This window comes from Hypanus sabinus, chromosome 7 (genome assembly GCF_030144855.1).
Source record: "Hypanus sabinus isolate sHypSab1 chromosome 7, sHypSab1.hap1, whole genome shotgun sequence".
NCBI classification, from domain to species: Eukaryota; Metazoa; Chordata; class Chondrichthyes; order Myliobatiformes; family Dasyatidae; genus Hypanus; species Hypanus sabinus.
The window spans coordinates 55,305,683-55,328,762 of record NC_082712.1 but is presented as its reverse complement, the minus strand read 5'-3'; the positions used below and the strand labels follow the sequence as shown (position 1 = coordinate 55,328,762).

Sequence of the window (23,080 nt, the reverse complement as noted above, 5' to 3'; positions counted from 1 at the left end):
GAAGTAGCTGCCCTTAAACCTGGTGATGTGGGACTTAAAGCTTCTGTACATCCTGCCTGATGGTAGCTGTTGGAAGATAGCATTGCTGAGTTGCAACATCTTGCTGATTCTGCAGCAATATTGACTATCACACAATCCAATTTAGAGTGCAGTATAATCCACACTAAAATATGCATTCAATACTTGTGAGTGAATTGGAAAGCAAATTGGCATGTGAAGTGCTAAAAGAACTGGCCCAATGCAGTCTATTTTTTAAGATAACTGCATAATTTTCAAATGAGAATCAAATGAAGTAAGTAAAAATAGATCAAAGCAACAACTGGAGAGCCAGCAGGATACTGAGGGTAACAACAACTTTATTTTGGATTTTCTTTTCCAGCTTCTTATAGTGTGGCTATTACATCATGAATTTTTTTAACTGTGCTTTGTGCATGCACCAGAAATATTCACCTGTCATTGCCACAAATCATTCTTATAACCGAGTTCACTGATGGCTGAGGTTCTAATCCTCATTTCTTTCAAAGCCCCTTAATATGCAGTTTTAGAATGGATTAGGCTCCAGGAGAAATGTTAAAGATGAAAGATTAAAATGCTAATAAAGGTCTAGAGATATTTGAAAATTGTGCTTAAAAGCAGCAAAGCTTGGATTGGAAACCTAAGGACTTTGACTTTTGATTTCAGTACAAATCTATTAGCTACCTACCTGATCAAAAATTATTAAAGCTACTTGAAGGGACAGCAGCAGATTTTTACTGATGACCTCAGCTGTTCAATCAGTATTTTAATGTCAGAATATGGGACCATACAGTTGCTAATTATTTTGCAATACATTTCACTCACATGATAATGACTTATAATTAAAATTTAAAAATACCATGAATGAGGCAAAATTGTGCAAATTGTCCATTACCAGAATGAAAGCTCTCAGAATGCAAACGTAAAGGGAAATCAATTTGCTCAGCATTTCTTCAAAGATTTTGCATATTATAATATTTCTGATTATTTGAGCTTGAAATTGTTTGAACCTTTGCAGGATTTTATTTCCCCTTAATTAATACTGCCTCATATTTACTCAATAATATTGATCAGCCCATGTTTTAGATTATTTGAAATTGTATCTCAATTTCTCCCTTTTTCGACAGCTGAGAATCTCATTGCCATAAAATTAATTGTAATTTATTTCAAGGATTAATACAAAATATTTTTGAGAATCATTTTATTTCATTTCTTTCTAAAGTAAAACTATAAGCCATTTATGCTCTGATTGTAACGTTAATATGTACAATGTGAGTGTCCTATCTATATTTTTATATTTGGACTTTAATTTGTTGTTTGCTGATCTTTTGGGTCATGTGCCTCTGTGGTCAAAGTTTTGGCTTATTGATTCCATGCATTGATATAAAAGCAATTATGGGTATTCCAGTGATGAATTTGCTTTTGGATTTCCTCCAATTGATTATATTATTACTTGGAACTTTACATTTCTCTGAAGAAATTGGGAATTTATTTGCATGCACTGATAAAATCTAAAGATCTACGCTTGCCTATGATGGTCTTATAGTAGAACACCAGATTTAAACTCTAGCTCAGGGCTATGTAATATGATTATACAATTGTAGTTTAACAGTCAAGAGCACTTTAAGGACAAGTCAGAAAAGGAAAGTAACAAGTAAGTGAAAAAATGACAATGACAAAAAATGTTATCACAAATAGATGATCTCTCCTTTGATTGACATGGTCTGGTTATAATCGATCAAAACCATAGTTTTAGATGTAGAAATTTTTTTAAAGTGCAAGCCATTTTTTTTTTGTTTTTAATCTTTTCCTCTGTGTGATCTTTCACTTTAGATATCTACATAGGCAGGAAATTTGCAGAAATTTTGGCTTGATGGCAGGAGCTGGTATATGGATAAAAAATAACTCATTGTTTATGCTTATATTTCATTCAGGTAATACATGCACTAGTACTAGATCTGCTCAATGCTCCTGGCTCTGCCTACTTAGTCCTGGTTGCTATGGAACAATGGTAGGATTGAGCAGGGAGTGGGAGGGAGGGAAGGCATGTGGACATGTACCAATCACATAGGGCAGAAGATACTGCAGATGCTAGCAAATCCACTTTCATCCATACTAATGCACTGGTTTCCCAAGCACTTGTTTGTACGTTAAGAGTGTTCATAAGTTGTGTGTTCGCATCCCGGGGAGGACCTGTATAAGGTGGGGAAAATGAATTAGGATATATCAAAAAAAAATGATGCAGGCATAGAATAAAATAAGCAGGCCAAAGTGCTGATTGCTTCAATAAATAATATGTTCAAGAAATAGGAACAAAAAAGTATTGGGGTGATTTCTGATTTCTAAAGATTATTACAATAATGGACAAAGAGGATATTCTTGAGAGGTCAAGGCCCAATTCTTCTGGTTAAAATTTAGGTATAAGAAAGGCACCTTTTCACTGTTGGGAGATATTCTGAAGATTCCATGGCCCATTGAGTTGGGCAAGGAGGAAATGCGTAAAGTCTAGTGAGATGAATTGACTGAGGGGAATTTTACTACAGCCACTGTGATATTCAGGAGCAGATATGCAGATACGTTAGGGAAAGGTGCATAAACTTCTGGCCAATCGATAAAGGATCTAGTGCTTTCCCCATTGAAGATGGCAGAGGTTGTCATCAAAAATCAGAAATCACCCCAATCCTTTTTTGTTCCTATTTCAAGAATGGTACAATACCTGTACCCGGCGGGAAGCCTGAGAAGAGTTTATTTGTCCTGAGCTATTGTTATAGCTAACTTCAACATCCACAATGCATTTTGGGACCTCCTCCTAGATGCAGAAGGATTAGAAGTGGCAGAATCTGTAAGGTGCATCCATGGGGATTTCTTAAGTCAGTATGTAGATAGTCCTACAAGAGGAAGGGCCATATTAGATTTGGTGTTGGTTAATGAGCCTGGAGAGGTGATAGACCTTTCTGTGGGAGAACAGTTAAGGAACAGTGATTACAATTTCTTAAGTGTTAAGATAGCTATGAGAAGGACAATTATAGAACTTGCAGGAGTATATTAAATTAGAGCAGAGCAAATTATGAGAGCTTTAGGCAGGAACCAGGGAGAATTAATTGGCAACAGCTGTTTCTGAGCAAGTTCATATCTGACATAGGAAGGTTGCTAAAAGACAAGCTGCACAGAGTACAGGACAGATATGTTCCGGGGGGGCAAGGATAGCAAGTTCATGAAACCTTGGATGTTGAGAGAAGTAGTAAATTTAGTCATGAAGGAAAAGGAACTCTACAGTATGTAAGGTTTAGGGAGCTAAAATCGAATACAGCCTTTGTGGATTATACAGAAGCCAGAAACGAATTCAAGAAAGGAATTAGCAGAGCCAGGAGGGCAAAAAGGATTAAAAAGAATCCCAAGGCTTTCTATACACTTATTAAGAGCAAGAGCATAACTATGGAGCAAGTAAAACTGTTTAGGAATACAGAAAGAACATGTGCTTGGAGGAGGAAGATATGGGTGAGGTCCTAAATGAATGTTTTTACATCAGTATTTACCAAGGAGAAAGACATGGAGGATAGAGGGATCAGTGTGGTCCATGCTAACTTGCTAGGGCATTTTGATATACAAAGGAAATAGTTTTGGGTCTCTTAAAGAACGTTAAGGTGGATAAGTACCCAGGGCTGGATGCTGGAATATGCCCAAGGTTATGGAGTAAGGTAAGAGATGAGATTGTTATAACCTTGACCAATATCTTTGTGTACTTTATCACCTTAGGCAAGGTCCCAGAGGGCTGGAAAGTAGCTGATGTTTTTCCATCATTTAAGAAGGGAGTTAGGGATACTCTTGGAACTGCAGAGTCATAAAGCTCCACAGCACAGAAACAGGCCCTTTGGCCCATCTAGCCCATATAACACTGTTATTCTATTTAGTCCCATCGACCTGCACCTGGACCATAGCCCACCACACCCCTCCCATCTATGTACTTATCCAAGTCTCTCTTAAATACAACTTCTCTTATGCAAATGTCTCTTAAACCTGCATCCACTGCTTCTGCAGGCAGCTTGTTCCACACTTACACCACCCTCTAAATGAAGACATTGCCCTTCAGGTTCCTCCTAAATATTTCACCTTCTATCCTTTGCTGGCAAACTCTAGTTCTAGTCTCTCCTAACCTCAGTGGGAAAACGCCTGCTTTCATTTACCCTATCTAGACTGCACCTAGTTTTGTATACTTCTTTTAAATCTCTTCTTACTCTCCTATGCACTAGGGAATAAAAAAAGTCCTAACCTAGTCAACTGTGGTCCTGAAAAATGTTTTGTTTTTACTATGTACTGTACCAGCAGTTATGGTAGAAATGACAATAAAAAGCGTCTTGACTTGACTTTCCTTTTAACTCAGGCCTTCAATCCCAGAAACACCTTTGTAAATTTTCTGTGTACTCTTTTAAACTTATTGATATATTTCCTGTAGGTAGGTGACTAAAATTGTGCACAATACTCCAGATTTGGTCTCACCAATATCTTATACAATTTCAAAATTACGTCCCAGTACCTGTACTAAATGCTATGATTTGTGATGGCCAACTTGCCAAAAGCTCTCTTTATACCCCTAACTACTTGTGACACCAGTTTCAAGGAATAGCAGGTCTGTATCCCTAGATCCCTATATTCTTCCACAGCCTTCAGTACCCAACTGCTCACTGTGTAAGTCCTACCCTGGTTTGTCCTCCCAGAGTGCAACACCACACACTTAACTGCATTAAATTTCATTTGCCATTTTTCAACACATTTTTCCAGCTGGTCCAGATCCCACTGCAAGTTTTGATAGCCACTGTCACTATCTACTATGCCCTCAATCTTGGTATCATCCCAAAATTTGCTGATCTAGTTTAGCACATCTAAATCATTAATATACTGTAGATAACAAACAACGATGGACCCAGCACCAATCTATGCAGCATGCCAACAGTCAGAGAGACAACCATTTACTTACATTCTGGCTTTCCCAAGCCAATGCTGTATCTAGTTGATTACTTCATCCTAAATTCCAAGCAATTGAACCTTTTGGACTAGCCTCTCATTCAAGAATTTGTCAAAAGCTTTGCTTAAGTCCATGTAGGTAGCATCCATTAACTTTCCTTCATTACCTTTCCTGGTAACCTCCTGGATAATTCTCTAATATTGGGTAGACATGACCTGCCACATTGACTATCCCCAAGGACACAATGTCCGTCCAAATATTCATATATCAGATTCATTAGAACACCTTTCAACAACTTACCCACTACTAACATCAGCCTCACTGATGTATAATTTCCTGGCTTATTCTTCGAGCCTTTCTTGAACGATAGAAGAACATTAGCTATCCTTCAGTACTCATGCATCGCTAAGAATGTTTCAAATACCTCTGACAGGACCCCTGCATTTCTGCATTGGTCTCACACCAGATCTAAGGGAACATCTGTTAGTGAGCGGAGACAGGGAGTTGCCTGCTTGTGGACACCCCATCCCCTACCACAGACAGCACCCAATAGCCCAGGATGATCCCAATGGGTCTATTTGAAATCCTCAATGAACAATGGATCCTAGATGAAACTGAACGGCAACCAGGAACGCAATGACTGGGGCATGGAATTAACATTTTTCTAACTTGCAGTTCAGTTAGTTTTTGAGAAGATCAACTGATTGGACGTGACAGACATTGTCTTGAGGATCCTCGGAGAAGATGAGGATGCCGTTGATATAGATATGCACATACCTGTGCAGCATGTCTTGGAAGATCTCATTGATGAAGGCTTGGAAGATGTGGACCGTTGTAAGGTCTGGAAGGCATCACCAAGGCATTCGTAGCATGACCAAGTATCCTTGTGGGCAGGTTTGCTAGAACTTTTGGGAGTGGTTTAAATTCATGTAGCAGCTGGATGAGAACCAGTATGATAGAGCTGAGGATGAGCCAGCAGGTTTACAAGTAGTTGATGTAATATGTATCATGAATGTAAGGAAGGACAAGCCAATGATTGGGAACAATTGCAAACAGAACAAAGAGTTAAGTTGTACCATAGAGCATAATTCTTAAGGGGAAAGAATGCAGGATGAAAGGTGCTGTATTTAAATGCACATAGCATTTGGAATAAGGTGAACAAACTTGAGCAATTAGAGAATGGTCATTAAGACATTGTGGGCATCACTGAGTTGTGACTAAAAGAAAGTCATAGTTGACAGGAAGGCATAGGTGCTGGTGTGGCTCTATTGGAAAGATGGAATTAGATCTTTAGAAAGAGGTGACATAGGGTCAGAGAATGTTCAATCTTTGTTGGTGGAATTAAGAAACAGCAAGGGTAATAAAAAACATTATGGGAATCATATATAGGCCTCCAAATAGTAGCCAAGATGTGGGGTTGAGATTGCAAGGGAAGCTGGAAAGGCATGAGATAAGAATAATATCACAATTGCAATGTGAAGATTGGTGGAGGGGCAGTTAGTGTTAAGGAAACAGGTAGGCTGCAGAGGGACTTGGACAGATTGGGAGAATGGGCAAGAAAGTGGCAAATGAAATACAATGTTGGAAAATGCATGGTCATGGAAGATGGAAGAAATAAATATGCAGACTATTATCTAAAAGGGGGGAAAATCCAAAAATCTGAGATGCAGAAGAACTTGGGAGTCCTTGTACAGAACAACCTTCCTTGGTTGTGAAGAAGGCAAATGCAATATTAGCATTCATTTCAAGAGGTCTAGAATATGAGAGCAAGGATGTGATGCTGAGACATTATAAGGAACTGGTGAGGATTCACCTTCTGTATTGTGAGAAGTTTTGGGCTCCTCATCCAAGAAAAGATGAGCTGGCATTGGAGAGGGGTCAGAGGAGGTTCACTGGGATGATTCCAGGAATGAAACGGTTATCTAAAATGTTCTAAAAGGAATGCTTGATAGTTCTGGGTCTATACTCACTGGAATTTAGAAGGATGGGGGAAGGGGATCTCATTAAAACCTTTTGAATGTTAGAAGGTCTCAAAATGGCAGATGTGGAAAGGATGTTTCCATGGTGGGGAGTCTAAGACAGAGGGCACAGCCTCAGGATGGAGGGGCATCCATTTAAGGCAAAGATGCAGAGAAATTTCTTTAGCCAAAAGGTACTGAGCTTGTGGAATTTATTACCACAGGCATCTGTGGAGGCCAGGTTGTTGGGTGTAAAGCAGATTTTGATCAGTTCTCGATTGAACGCGGCATCAAAGGATATGGGGAGAAGGCCAAGGAGTGGGACTGAGGAAGGGAAAAAGAAACAATCAGCCATGATTGAATGGTGGAGCAGAATTGATGGGCCAAATGGCCTAATTCTGCTCCTGTATCTTGTGGTCTTATGGTCTAATGGGGGACTTCAATATGCATGGGGATTGGGAAAATCAGATTGGTGTTGGATTGCAAGAGAGGGAATTTGTTGACAAACTCAAAGGTCTTAAAGTGGATAAGTCATATGGACAAATATACTACATCCCAGAGTCCTGAAGGAGGTTGCTGAAGAGATAGTGAATGCATTTGTCATGATCTTTCAAGAATCCCTTGAACCTGGCATGGTCCTGGAAGACTGGAAGATTGCAAATGCTACTCCACTCTTTAAGAAGGGAGGAAGACAAAAGAGAGGAAATTATATGTCAGTTAGCCTAACCTCAATGGTTGGGAAAGTGTTGGTGTCTATTATTAAGGATGATGTTTCGGGGTACTTGGAGACTAATGATAAAATAAGACAAAGTCAGCATGGTTTCTATAAAGGGAAATCTTGCCTGGCAAATCTGTGAGAATTCTTCGAGGAAGTAACAAGCGAGCTGGACAAAGGAGATGCAGTTGATGTCAGTTGCTCAGATTTTCAGAGAGTATTTGATAAGGTGTCTCACATGAGGCTGCTTAACAAGATACAATCCTATGGTGTTAAAGGAAAGATACTGGCATGGATAGAGAAATGGCTAAGGCAGTGAGTGGGAATAAAAACGGACCTTTTCTGGTTGACTGCCATTGGAAGAATGGGCAAAAAATCTGGCAGATGGAATATAATGTTGAGAAATGTATGATAATGCATTTTGGTTAAAGAAACAATAGTGTGGACTCTTTTCTAAATTGGGAGAAAACTCAAATATCAGAGTTGCAAAGGGACTTAGAAGTCCTCCTACAAGACTCCCAGAAGGTTAATTCACAAGTTGAGACTGTGGTAAAGGAGGCAAGTGAAATGTTGGCATTTATTTCAAGGGGAAAACAATATAAACAATATAACAATATAAAAACAAGGATATAATGCTGAAATTTATAAGACACCACACTAGGCATATTGTCAACAGTTTTGGGCCCTTATCTCAGAAAGGATGTATTGTCATTGGAGAGTCCAGTGGAGGTTCATGAGGATGATTCAGGAATGAAGGGGTTAACATATGAAGAGCATTTGACAACTTTGGGCCTGTACTCTCTGGAACTTAGAAGGACGTGTGGGGAGCTCATTGAAATCTACTGAATGTTGAAAGGACTAGATAAGGTGGATATGGAGAGAATGTTTCTTAAGTATCCAGAACAAGTGGGCACAGCCTCAAAATTGAGGGTTGGCATTTAGAACAGAGGTAAGAGGGAATGTTTTTAGCTGAAGATTAGTGACACTATGGAATGCTCTGCTACAGACTGTGGTGGAGGGCGAGTCCATGAATATATTTAAATGGGAAACTGATCAAGAGCATCAAAGGGAAATGGTGAGTGGGCAAGTATATGGGGTTGAATGGAATCCAGGATCAGCCATGATGAAATGGTGGAGTAGACTCGATGGGCTTAATGGCCTAATTCTGCTCCTTTATCCTTTTGGTCTTATGGTAATGGTCAGTGGATGTTATGAACACCTACCCGTGCCCCTGGTAGATGCAGACCCAGATGTACGCACTCTTTAGTTCCAGTTTGGTGAAGATCTGGATCCTGCAGAATGTTAGGATTGCGCTGTCTATTAAGGACGAAGAACTTCATCTTTCTTTTCTTGACGACGAAGCATCCTGCAGTGGCTGGAACAGGGATGGTCGAATGAAGGCATGCTGTAGCGCTTCAGGAATGTAGTTACTCATAGCTTGGGGTTCACGAGGGGAGAGAGAGGACCAAAGAATTTGGGGAGGAGTTCTACTGCGCAGTGGTTGTGGTCTACGAGGTGACTGGGAACTGGCCTCTTTTTACTGAAAGCAATGGCTTAGTCCTGGAATTCCTGAGGGATCTTGATGAGATTGAGGGCTTCCTCCATCTTAACGGATTTATAGGCAAGCAGGTGGGTGCCCTACTCAGCAAGGAGCCTGATGACCAGGCAAAGGGAGGATCATGAGTGGAGAACTAGGGTAACCCATTATGGGTGAGTCAATGAGGAGGAATTGGGTAGGCTTGTAGTGCTCTCCAATGCTCACATGCACAAGCCATGTGCGAGCTCTGACCATCCCAGACCCCAAGGGACATCTGTTAATGGTTATGGTGCAGAAGCTGTCCAAGATAGGCTCGGTAGGGATTTCAGAATGCACACACACAGAGTACAGTCCAGAAAGTTGCCTGGTTGCCAGACTCCTCTGCATGTAAAGCCTTTGGTGTGTGGAGGAGGGGCTGGGGGGGGGGTGTTGTTTACGAGATAGAAGGCCCCTTGACTCTGTCTGGTCATGTCATTTTCCCAGATGCACTGCGCATTTGATGCATGGGTGATCAGCTACTCCACAGTATATGCACGTTGCTTCTCTGCCGACACTCACCCTCTTGTTAAGAGAGTTCTTCCTAACTGCATGGGTTCTGGAGGCATTGTTGATGTGGGTCCTGCAGTCTTAAGTGGTTCTGGGGTTCTCTATGGTGATCTGGAGGGTTGTTTCATTAGACACTTGTCAACACGGAGGGCCAGAGTGATAAGGATTTTGAGGTTGCTGGGATCTCCCAGGTCAACAGCTTGTCTTTCAGGCACTCCTAGAGGCTGTGACAGTAGTAGTGGGCCAGCAGTGCTTGCACATTCTAGCTGCACTCCAGCACAAGGATCCTGAATTCAACTGCACTGAGCATAAGCCTAAGTATCCAATCCACTGCCGACCTCCCACTTTCTGGATGGTTGAAAGCTCAGCGCATCTCAGTGCTGAATTCCTCTTATTTATTGCAGATGATGGTTTTTATTGCCCTAGTTAGTGGCAGCTCGGGTCAGCACTTGCCTAGTCATGACAAAGAGAGTGATGACAAAGGCAATCTTGCTCAGTCCATGAAATGCAGAGATTGCTGGAGCCTGAAGTGCAGGATGCACTGGGACAGGAAGTTGCGACATTGCATTGGGGATCCTCCGCTCCTTCGTTTGAGCGCCGGAATCCGGGGCTCAGAGGGAGGAGGCTAACTGGCATGGGGCTCCTGTATTAAGACAGAGAGTTGGAAGAGAGTGGCGAGCATATGGTCCTTGGTTTCCTGCTGCTTCTGGATCACGTTCTTGTGTCAGCGGATAACTTCCTTTAGGCAAGCATGCTCCATTGGGTCAATTGCTAGTTCACTCGTCTTATCAGGAAATGTAGAGGAGGCTTGATCAAAACATAGAGCGGTGGAGACAGTTTAGTGGTGAGCAATCACTTTAATAATCAACTGCAAAATAGCAAGACAACAAATAAGAGAGAACAGATATTTAACACGGCAAGGCAACAAGTTTTCTATGAGTGAACAAGGACTGTGGATGAGAGCTGCAGATAATGAGATGAAAACAACTGGCAGGTAATTCCTTTTAGCTGGGTGGAGACTGGAAGATGTCTGCTTGTGCCACTATCTCTTTCAGGTCTATGAATAGATGTCCACGGGGATCTTCAAATGAACCAATTTTGTCCCTTCCTACCTTTAATAAAATATATCTTAATATATCTATCTATAGAAGCTCTTGGGATTTTCCTTCACCTTGTCTGCCAGAGCAACCTCATGCCTTCTTTTAGCCCTCCTGATTTCCCTCTTAAGTGTTCTCTTGCATTTCTTATACTCCTCAAGTACATTATTCGTTCCTTGCTTTGCACCTAGTCCTTCCTCTTAGACAGGGCCTCAATATACCTTGAAAACCATGGTTTCCTAAGTCTGCTAGCCTGGTCTTTTATTCTAACAGGAACATGCAAACTCTGTGCCTACCATATTTCATTTTTGTAAGTCTCCTACTTATAAAGTATCCCTTTGCCAGAAAAACAGAACCTTTAGAGTAGTAAGCCTCACATCAGTGGGAGGGATGTTACTGGAGAGGATTCTTAAGTGATAGGATTATTGAGCATTTGGAAAAACATGGCCTAATTAGGGACAGTCAGCATGACTAAGTGTGGGTCAGGTCATGCCTGGCTAGCTTGTTTTGAGAAGATAATGAAGATGATTGATAAAGGTACATTAATAGATGTTGCCCAACTTGGATTTTAGTAAGGTGCTTGACAAGGGATACTCATCCAAAAGATTATGATGCATGAGATCCATGGCTGATGGATTCAGGATTGGTTTGCCTATAGAAAAGAGAGGATACTCTTCACCAGGGCTTTTTCTGACTGGAGGTCTGTGACTGACAGTGTTCCACAAGGATCTTTACTGGGAACTTAGCTGCTTATGATTTATATGATTGGCCAATATGAAAATGTAGATGGGTGTTTCTGCCCCCATCTCCACCCATGGGAGGGTGTTCCAGGCACTCACTACTCTCTGTAAGTGCGAGTGAAAAGCTACCTGGTTGGCTGAGTTTCTGTGTGTGGAGCTCCTGTAGCCAATAGGAACCAATGTCTGATCAGTAAAACAGCAAGAGAGCAATGGGTGGTCTTTGAAGAGACAGTAGTCTGGCTAGCATCTAGAGCTTTCAAAGCCAGAACTCTGACTGACGAAAGATATAAAGAGAGACAAGAAGTGGTTGCAGCAGGAGTGAAAAAAATGGCTCAAGGTGAAACAAAGAGTAAAAATGGCATAAAGAGAACATGAGCAGGTGTATAAAATGAGTGACAAGTTGGAGGACAGGGCAAATTAGTGGCCAAATTGTTAACTTATGCATGGAAACAGTGGGCCTGGCAGGCAATTACCTGTGTGTAGCCATTCAGAGGGAAATATCTATTAACTTTGTATGGGTGTTCTTGAACTTCATGAAATATCCAGTGGTGAAACTTGATCATACTCGATCTCCCCAGTGTCACATTCAAACTCAGTGCCGGATCAGAGTCCCTTTTGATTTAAATGTGTTTCCCGGCCTGGAGATATCATGGAAAATTTCTCTTTTTGCTTAAGACCATAAAAAAATAGGAGCAGAAGTAGGCCATTTTGGCCCATCAAGTCTGCTCTGCCATTCAATCCATGAGCTGATCTCATTCTTCCAGTCACCCCCACTCCTCTGCCTTCTCCCCATACCCTTTGACGCCCTAGCTAATCAAGAACCTATCTATCTCTGCCTTAAATGCACCCAATGACTTGGCCTCCTCAGCCGCTCATGGCAACAAATTCCACAGATTTACCACCCTCTGACTAAAGTAATTTCTCCACATCTCCGTTCTAAATGGACATCCTGGACTGGACTCCCCTACATGGGAAATAACTTTGCCATATCTAATCTGTTCAGGCCTTTTAAAATTCGGAATTTTTCCTTGAGATCCCCCATCATTCTGAACTTCAGGGAATACAGACCAAGAGCTGCCAGATATTCCTCATACAGTAATCCTTACATTCCTGGAATCATTTTCACGAATCTTCTCTGAACCCTCTCCAACGTCAGCATATCCTTTCTAAAATAAGGAGCTCAAAACTGCACACAATACTCCAAGTGTAGTCTCACAAGTGCCTTATAGAGCCTCAAAATCATATACCTGCTCTATACCTCGAGAAATGAACGCCAGCATTGCATTCACCTTCTACACCACCGACTCAACCTGGAGGTTAACCTTTAGGGTATCTTGCATAAGGACTCCCAAGTCCCTTTGCATCTCTACATTTTGAATTCTGTCCCCATCTAAATGACTTCTTCCACCAAAGTGCATGACCATACACTTTCCAACATGGTATTTCATTTGCCACTTCTTTGCCCATTCCTCTAAACTATCTAAGTCTCTCGGCAGGTTCTCTGTTTCCTAAACATTACCAGCTCCTCCACCTATCTTTGTATCATTGGCAAATTTAGCCACAAATCCATTAGCCTATAGTCCAAATCATTGACATACATCGTAAAAAAGCAGTGATCCCAACACCGACCCCTGTGGAACTCCACTGGTAAGTGGCAGCCAGCCAGAATAGGATCCTTTTATTGCACCTCTTTGTTTTCTGCCGATCAGCCAAAGCTCCACCCATACTAGTAACTCCCCCATAATTCCATGGGCTCTTATCTTGCTCATCAGCCTCGTGTGGCACCTTGTCAGAGCCTTCTGAAAATCCAAGTACACCACATCTACTGCATCTCCTTTGTCTACCCTGCTTGTAATTCCTTAAAAAATTGCAATAGGTTAGTCAGGCAGGATTTTCCTTTCACAAAACTATGTTGGTTTTGGCCTATCATATCATGTGCCTCCAGTTACTCCGTAATCTCATCCCTAATAATCAATTCCAACAACTTCCCAACCACTGATATCAGGCTAACAGGTCTATAATTTCCTTTCTGCTGCCTCCCACCCTTCTTAAATAGCAGAGTAACTTTTTTTTTATTTTCTCATCTTTGATAACTTCCTTGTATTTGAAACATTATATTTTAAAATGTTTAAATAGTTTTTTAAAATTATTATAATGAATATAACATTTTCATATGGTGCAAATCCCTAAAGATCAAAGTCTTTTTAAAATTGTTTAAAATGCCACTCAATTTTGACAGAAAGTGAGACAACATCTATGGCATTGCTCCTGTCAAAGATTGCCGGGGCATTATTGCGGCAGGCCCTCAGACACTTGCTGCTTGTGAAGCCTTAATGCACCAGCCAGGTAGCTGTGGGCAGGCATTTGCCAGCTGAACAGCTTGGGCTGCAGGTCAATTCCACCGTGATATAGTCCAGTGAGTGCATTGTATTTACTTTTGTCAAAGAAATGTATGCTATCCAACTCTGAGTAAAAAGGGAAGATAACGAATGTGATGACAATTGTTAAGGTCAATGCATTGGCAAGATTGGGTGTGCTTACTGCACATATCGGAAAGGGATACATCCAGGAGAGAAAAGTTGGAGCACATGTCATAGAAGGACTGGCCATTTACTGGGGGGTGCTGTTTGAAATTGCAGTGGACGCAGATTCATCTATGACTTTCAACAGGGAAATGTTAAACATGCAAAGGTAAAAAAAATGTCAAAAGGTGACCAAATGGCATTGACTGCAGTAGATGCTGTACAAAGATCCAGTACAAATTTGATGGGTCTAATGGCTTCTTTGTCAGAACAATTCTATGCATGTAATCCACTCAAACTGATACAAAATCAGTGGAAGCTTCTTTTTGATTGAGCCATTAATTCTGTTTGACCCTCCAAATCATGAACATCTTTTGAAATAGGAATATGCATTTTGTCAGGGCTTTTTTTGTCTTCCTGGCATTATTAAATATATCAGAATCTCACAGTAAGTAACCCTTTTGCTCCCGCTTAGTCTTAAATATCTTGGATTCTACCACATGAATTCTAAATGGATCACATTATTGAGTAAGGATTGGGAAAGAACCAGTTAATTGATGGAAATAGAGATAAAGAGCCTCTTAGGAAACTTGTCTGCATACAATTAAAATAAAAACTCAGCTAAAGTCTTGAAAATTGTTTAAGAAGTCAGATATACCTTACGTGAAAATTCAATGAACATCATACATTATCTACTAATTTTACCCCCTTAATGATTGGTGTTATTTCAATAGTATTGATTATTTTAATAATAAATTCACTATATCAGGCATAACTATGTTTTGATCCTATGAAGTTAAGAAGAACTTTTTATCTGTATTATTTGTAGTAAAGTAATTTTAAATGTGTGATTTGTATGTAAGATTATATTTTATATATGTAAATGCAAATATAAGCACCTTGTCAGTTATATTCTTCTTTCTCTTCTAAGATTCACGATTTATATTGTGTCCAATTTTTTTTCTGTGTGTGTATTTTCACTTTCCACTGTTTATTAGGGTCCTCTATATTGTTCAAGGATACTGTTTTTGATAAATGGGGCAGATCTACCCCATGATGTCTTATAGGGAACTACAGAGGACTATCATTGAAATCAAATCTAAATCTGGGTGTCACTATAAAGAAAATGACAGACAAAGAGTATTACTGATTCTAAATGTTGCTACTGAATAAAATTCCTGGAGGGATTTAATGTAGAGCCATCCAAGATCAGTGTAGGTTCCTGCATTAATACTTTATAGCTTCACACAAAGGGTTTCTGAACTGGAAGAAAGGCATTGCCAGTTCCAGCTACATAAATGGTTCCCTAAAGCAAACAAAGTGAACAGTTTCTCTTGTTAACTTTTACTCTATCTGTCTGTCTGGAATGTTGAACCAATATGGTTGACTTTCTAATATTTCTTGATTGAAATCTGTGTTGCATCTTAATCAGACTAATGCCTTTCTTAATGGAAGTGAATTTTTTGCATGTATTCTTGGAGTCTAGTTCTGCTCGACACCCAATCTCACTGATAGGTTTCAATTGACAGCTGAGGATTTGTGACTGGACCATGAATCAAAACGGCAGGCATTTATACCCCAGTGCCAGTGACGATACATTGGGAATTGCTTGGCAAAGGTAATATTTTAAATATTTCTAAAATCTACACATGCATATCAAAAATGAAGCTGCATTATCTCTTCTTGTTGTCCAGCATCAGGACTGTTACTATTTGGTATAAATCAAAAGAGTCAGCTCCCACCTCAGTATTTTCTCGTACTTTGAGTACAGTGGATTTGGAAATGTTAAAGTACTTGTACTTTCCCACACTGCTCCATATAAACATGGCTGCCATCCTCTTCAGAGAATTAAATGTAAAACATCTGTTCAGAGTACTGTAAGAAGACTGGAGTTCTGTTAAAGGAAGCTTTTCACAGAAGAAATTTTAACCCCTTAATGTTTGGTAAAGGATACTGTTTATTTCTTTTTCATTTATAATTTCTTTGTTATAAAGAAGTACTTTTTGGGTAATAATTAGTTTAATCTGCAGTGAAATAGCACAGTACAATGGTACACTAATAGTTGAATCTTCAGATGTGTGACTCATAGGTTCCAGACCCATCTGCCTGAAACTCTTATCTCAGTTGTCCTGTAGCAATGAGGAAAGACTTAGGGTTTCCAGATAGAGAGGATAGGCAAATAAGGCCATGTATATCCTGGCACTTTGCCAATAGTAAAGAAATTTTTTGTGGAGCAAACCCTGCATTGAGCTAAGTCAAGGTCAGTTTATGACCCAGGTGACATAGTGAATTTTATAGAAAGGAGCAAAAGATGAGACATTATAAATTTGTGGAATACTGACTCAAGACAAACACTGAATAACTGTATGTTTGAAACAGTGAAACAAGTGGGCTATTTCCAAATATAGAGGCACTTAATAATTGTGCAAAACGAAATACTTACTGCAACTTCACAAAAACAAAATTAAGTCATCATAGAGCAAAGATGACATTTAATGATGTTGAAATTGAACAGATGCAGGGCAGCAAAGAGGGATACTGCAGTCTTAAAAGTTATAATTCTGATTTTTTTAAGAGAAATTACTACTTTTTGTTAAGCGTGTGAAAAGTTAGACCCCAGCCAGTAAATTAGGGATGCGTTTGAAAAAATGTACAGTGACATAACATTGTGCACCACACTATTGGCTCTCACATTTTTCTCTTTTATTAAGAATCATGTTTTTTCAAATTAATATTTAAAGTACAATTAAAAATTCAGCTTTTTGAAAATTTAGAACAGCCTTCTTTGATTATGTATTGCTTAGATTAATCACAGGGCAAATTATGCTTATTTTATTTATTGAGTGAAAATGTATGTACAATGTTTTACAAAGTCAGTAATATATTTAGGAATTTTAAAGGCATATTCCATCTACCCTGATGAGGTTGTTTACCACTGTGCACTAGATTTGTTTGTTTCTGTTTGCAGGTGTAATGACTGTCTTTAAGAACTGTGCATTACAGCATGGTTCAGTGAGTCATGTAATGGGGCAGTGTTGTTTAAAGTAAGCCATACGTGTGGGACTTTGTTAGGAGTATTTGTGTATTCTAGATCAGATTTAAGTTTCTTCTAATTCATGGAAAAACGTATGATTTGGCAGTGCGCCCAATCTGTCATTTAATTATCGTATTGTAGGAAGTTCCTTAGCCTTTCTTGCATTGTTGTTAGTCTTAAGGATTTCTGAATTTCAAGTAACTGTTGGTTTTATAGATATTGGGTGATGGGAAACATAGTCAAATGATAAAAAATAAGAATGAACATCAGTACTCAAAAGGTTAATCCTTTTGCTTGCAGCATCAATACCCTCATTTCTTTTCCTCTTCTTGAAAAAAACTAAACGTTTCTGTTTGACTATCCTAGCAAATACATGGGTCAACACTTCCTGCCTTAAGTTTATGTTACTGCAGTAACTTGCATTAAACTTACAGTGAAGCAGCTGTTTCAGTCTATACCCTGGAAGAGGATGTTTAACTTGATAATTGTATGTGAAAGGCTCAAAAGATTGATTTGTGTTCTTAAATCAAAGTCTTTGGGAGAAAAATACAGTCTAAATGATCTATTACACCTGATCTTATTTTTGCCAGTGCTGTAATTTAGATTTATCGAACATTTTCAGAAACTTTTAATTTGATAGATAGTGCAACAAAAAAAATGTTAATTTTTTGCAAGAGGAAGAACAGATTGATTGCTTTAACAAAAACTAAACTTACAGCCAAGAAGCCTCGCTGTACTTAGAAAATACGCTATATGATTAATGCAGCAGAATCCATTAAATTTTCATAGATCTAAATATAATTTTGTAGTTACTCCTCTCAGGAACTTTTGATCCAAGAAAGCCAGATAAGCATATGAATGCATGTGGATTAATAATCCATTAAGAAGCCATTAGATAATCTAATTTAAACTATAATCCATAAATTGGCTGGAGTTCGTACTTCAGGTGTCCTTGTGGAAAAGAAGTTTGTAGTTGAGGAGTTGATACATGAAGATGATTATTTGTTTCACTCTAATCATGGTCACGTCGCAAGCTGTCTCGTAACCAAGGGAAACGAGACATGATGTAATTCCAGATTGAACTTGAACTACAGGGACTTTAAAAAAGGGGAACAATAGACCATAGCAATCAATAACGTCTATTTTCCACATGATTATGTTTGGTACTTCAAGTTAACCTTTATGGAAATGGTGAGTGTAAATGCTAAAGTGTCGAAAGATGATCCATAGACAAAATACATGCATTTGAAACAACTTTGCATTAGCATTTTCCAGAAAATCCCAAGATTTGGAGTGGATTAGAAAGTTTGCACTCTGCAGTAAACTGGTTCACTGCTCTGTGGGCTCTTTGTTCTCTTCGGTAGGACAAACTTAATCTTTAGTTTCCTGTCAGATGACTTTGGCAGAGGCTGTGTGGGGGAAAGGAGGAGCATGTAACATCATTCAAAATACAACACCAACTTAACCCGACACAGTGTGAGGACTAGTTACTAACTTTGATTTGGAAATGGATTATAAAAGAAACTATCGATGGCAGAGTCTATCCGTACAACATTTAAATACTGATTTCCCTCCATGCTAATGTTGTAGAAACTGCCACCTTGAAGATGCTGCAAATATAGTCTTTAGGGAAAATAAATTAGAGCTGTCCCATCTGGAATTTGCACATTGCCCCCAATACAGAGTACTCTTTTCTTAAACAATTTGCTGAGAATTCAGCAAAGAATATAACAAGGAAAATGAGTAATGCAAAGTATCACAAAAATTTATTAATATAATCTTCAGTTTCCTTTTATAAACCAAGTACCGTACAGAAATAATATTGAAACAAAATAAACACTTAAGAAAACTCTACGTGCATAAATAATTAACTTAAATTTGAGAGTTAGTAGAAAGGAAATATTCATTTACAACAGATACTTTAGCTGCTGTCAAGATCATGAAACCATTGAAGAGTGAACATTTTTTTTAAGTTCGGAAATTAGTGCTTTTATGTTCTGTTAGCATCACCTTTGAATTGTAAACAGAGGAAGCTTTACAGTGGATTATAGGGTTCTGTTTGAACACCTTTCATAAATTAGCTTATTTTGGTATTTGGTCCCTCTTTTGTCAGGTTTTTTTTCTATGTGGCTTTGATCAATATCATGAATGATTCCAATGTTGAGGTCTTTAAAATTAGCCAAGTAGTTAAGTTCCGGGCTGTCCAATAAGTGACATTTTACACCTTTTATAAATGAGAAATGATATGTTTTGCTTTTCTCTTTGCTGGGGAATCGATAAAAGTTGTCAAGTTTCTCATAAAGTGCTGCAGGCCTTTCAGTCTTTTTTCTGATGTGACATGAAATTCTCCCCACTATCTGAATTCAGTCCTGAGTAAATAAGTTACACTGAAGTTTTATATTTCTGTTTATGTAACTTCAGAGAATGCTCATTGAATGTTGCTGACTAATACTTCCAGGTAAAGACACTGTTAATTCCTTCTGACTACACCCCAGTGCTCACAGTGCTTCATCATAAAGCTTAAACTATATTTAAAAGAAAGGCAGTATTTTTCCAAACATTCTGTTGTTGTCTGAACTCTCTGAGAGATGGTACCAGTCAGGTGTGATGGTCATGTGAAATTGGTGGTGTCAGCATTGGTAGAGGAAAGGTACCATAGCTGGAAGTTGCCCATTCTGTCTTTTGTAATCAGCTTTATTTCTGAATATTTAGACACCTTAGGGTGTGGTGATTGAAAGGTCTGTTGGAAAATATTAGAAGGAATGTTGCTAAACTAGCCAAGCAACCAGTTATATATGTCAAACAATAGTCATGGCTTCTAACAGTGCAAGCAAGGTGTATAATTTCCTTCAGAAGTGGAGAATGCAATGTAGTTATGCAATTATTAGATGGCATGAGAGGTGAAAGAGTTTCCTATGGAGCTGTTTACAAATTAACTGCATCCATAATTGAAACCAGCATAGAAACCAACATGTAGGAAGTTAATATAGGACAGATCAGAAGTCTGGACCAGATGATGATTTTTGGTGCAATGAAAAACATGGATATAGAGACCAACAACACCTGCACATTCCACTCCAGGTGAAGAACCTCTCTGAATTGGAAAGCAGCACTGTTCCTCTGCTCAACGGCCTTGTGGGTGTACGTACACCAATGCAACTGTACTGATTGTAAATGGCATCTCACCACTCTCGCCTTGTGCATTGGATTTGAACAGTAAGCTCTGTCCATCACAACTTTGCCACATCCCAGAATACGAAGACATAAAGTCAAGAGCAAAAAATGTGTTACATTATACCACTTCTGGATCTACCACTAATTATTTAAATTAGTGTGAATCAAATCAGCAAGATACTGTAAACTTAGATAAACTGTAACACGTTGGTGCTTTGGGCACAACTTCTTTTGCGGGATGTGAGCTGTCTCAGTATGCTGGTCAAAGACACTTCTGAGAATTGCTGATTTCTGGTTATTGACTTTATAGTTACTATTTGGAGGTTTGGGTGAACCAGATTGTGATGAACTGCCCTCCTGTAAGCAGTCCCATCAGGGAAGGAACACTGTGTTATGCATTTTACCTCGTGGTTTATTGTTAAAATTGCAAGATATAAACAGGGTAAGCTGGATTAGTGTAAATGAGAAAGATGTGAGACTAGATATACTGATAAACTACAGATGGGGCAGCACGGTAGGATCATGGTTAGCACAAAGCTTTACAGTACCAGCGACCAGGATTCAATTCCCATTGCTACTAGTAAGGAGTTTTTATGTTCTCCCTTGGACTGTGCGTGTTTCCTCCAGGTGCTCCAGTCTCCTCCCTCATTCCAAAGACGGACTGGTTGTAGGTTAATTGGCTATTGTAAATTGTCCTGCGATTAGGCTAGGAATCATTCAGGTGCTTGCTGGATGGCACAGCTCAAAGGGCCAGACAGGCCAATCCCTTGCTGAAAATACAATCTACAAATAAGTCAACAAGAAATATTAAAAAGAACTAAATAAGTGAAAAGAAAAAGAGTAGCACAGCGAGCTTAGTCCTTTTGATGAATAGATACTGACAAATAAGGAAAGAGTGAAAGCTCTAAATAAATATTTTGCATCCGGCTTCAATATGGAAGACATCAAAAATAGTAGGAATAAAGGGACAAATAAAAGGAGGAACCTCAAACAATCTTTATCTTCAGAGGAGAAAGTATAATGGAAACCATTGGGTCCGCAAACTGTAAGATCCACTGGAGCTAGGGTCCTGTACACCAAGATTCTAAATTAACTAACTGCAGAGACAGTGGATGCATAAATCAAAGTTTTACAGAATCTCTAAGACACTAGAAAGGTCCCAGAGGATTAGAAACCTGCAAATGCAATAGTCCTATTCAAGAAAGAAGAAAGAAAAAGCTTTGATCGCTTTACATCTGTCATTGGAAAAGTGCTGGAGTTCATTATTAAGGAAGTAGTGAGCACTTAAAAAATTATAATGCAGTTCGGCTGACTCAGCTTAGCTTTATGAAATGGAATTTATATTTGACATATCTGTTAGAGTCTTTGAGAATGTAATGTGCAAGGGGAATCATGGAGAAAGAGTGGATGTAGTGAAACACCATTTATTAAAGTACCGCATAAAATAAAATTCAGTAAAGAACAACTTATCAAGTGACAAAAAAAAGTGAGCTAAGATAATTGGATCATTCCAAATTACTAAGATGCAACATGTAGGATCTGTAAGGACCAGTGTTGGGATCTCAACTATTTGCAATTTATATTATTGACTTCAATGAAGAATACCATTTATTAATTTGCAATAGTAGATTCTAAAGTTTCATATTTTAAAGCTATTCATCTTTTTACCCTAGTAACTAAAGTTATATGCAGGATTACATGAGATCTATTGCATTTTCCAATCTGATAAAGACTTTGTTTACTATATATCCCTTAAATATCCACAGACAGCTTTTTTTATGTTTTGCAGACATATATTTTTCAGTACAAGGCTAAAAATAAATATTTAGAGTGGCCTTAGAAAATAACTTGGCATATCCTGAGGATCCTTCACTTCTGCCTTAACTAGAGGAACAAGAGCCCTTCACCACCGCTCTCTTCCATCTCACAGCAGACAGCTAATCCTTTGAATTCACTCATATTCAACATATAAAAGATGTAGTTATGGAAAGCTTTATACATCCCAGTTGTGGTCACCTTTACATGGCATACATGGAAAGTCATTGTTCTAGTTCTACATGGGTATCCTCCTTACTATATCATTCACAGCACACTGGAGACTGTATAGATCAGGTTTATTGTTCCCACACCCTGGAACATGTCTGCACCTTTCTCTGCATGTTTCATCCTAACTTCATGTTCCTTCATGCACCTCTGGCTCCTTACTCCCATGCCAGAGGTTGGTTGGTGGCCATTATCAAACCCAGTCCCATTAACTCTCACAGCTACCGCTTGATTCCATCCGCTTTCTTCACAAACTCAATGCAACTTCCTCTGTATCCATCGTACCTGATCTGCAGAGGCCACGTTCATACTCTCTTGCTTAAATGAGGATTCCTGCCTCTGTGGTCAACTGTGGCTCCCATGACTGAGCTTGACGTATTTCCCTCAGTTCTGCTGTTTGTTCCGCAAAAAAACATAATGATGTTTCTTTGTCAGTATCAGAATCTGGTTTAATATCATTGGCATTTGTTGTTGCTTTGTGGCAGTGCAGTACATTGCAATACATAATCATAAAAATCTATAAATTACAATAAGAAGTAATAGAGTATTTAAAAAATGAGTGAGTGGTGCAAAAAGAGAAGGAAAATAAAATAGTGAGGTTCTTCATGGATTCATTGTCCATTCAGAAATCAGATGGCAGCAGGAAAGAAGCTGTTCCTGACACTTCAGACTCCTGTACCTCCTCCATGATGTCATGTCTGATGATGCTTCTTAATGATGGATGTCACTTTCTTGA

General features: G+C 39.1%; 1 protein-coding gene across 6 annotated transcripts in view; it reads left to right on the top strand.

Annotated features, from left to right (window-relative positions):
- The window catches only part of LOC132396779 (nuclear factor 1 B-type-like), a 286,826-nt gene that overhangs the window by 230,074 nt on the left and 33,672 nt on the right, over window positions 1-23,080 (top strand). For 4 of the 6 annotated variants that reach the window (XM_059974675.1, XM_059974673.1, XM_059974676.1 and 1 more), the window contains one exon: window positions 15,623-15,711. The exons of the other annotated variants lie outside the window; for them this stretch is intronic. In XM_059974675.1, coding sequence (XP_059830658.1) covers window positions 15,623-15,711 — 89 coding nt within the window. The remainder of the gene's footprint in view (window positions 1-15,622; window positions 15,712-23,080) is intronic. 6 annotated transcript variants of the gene reach the window in all.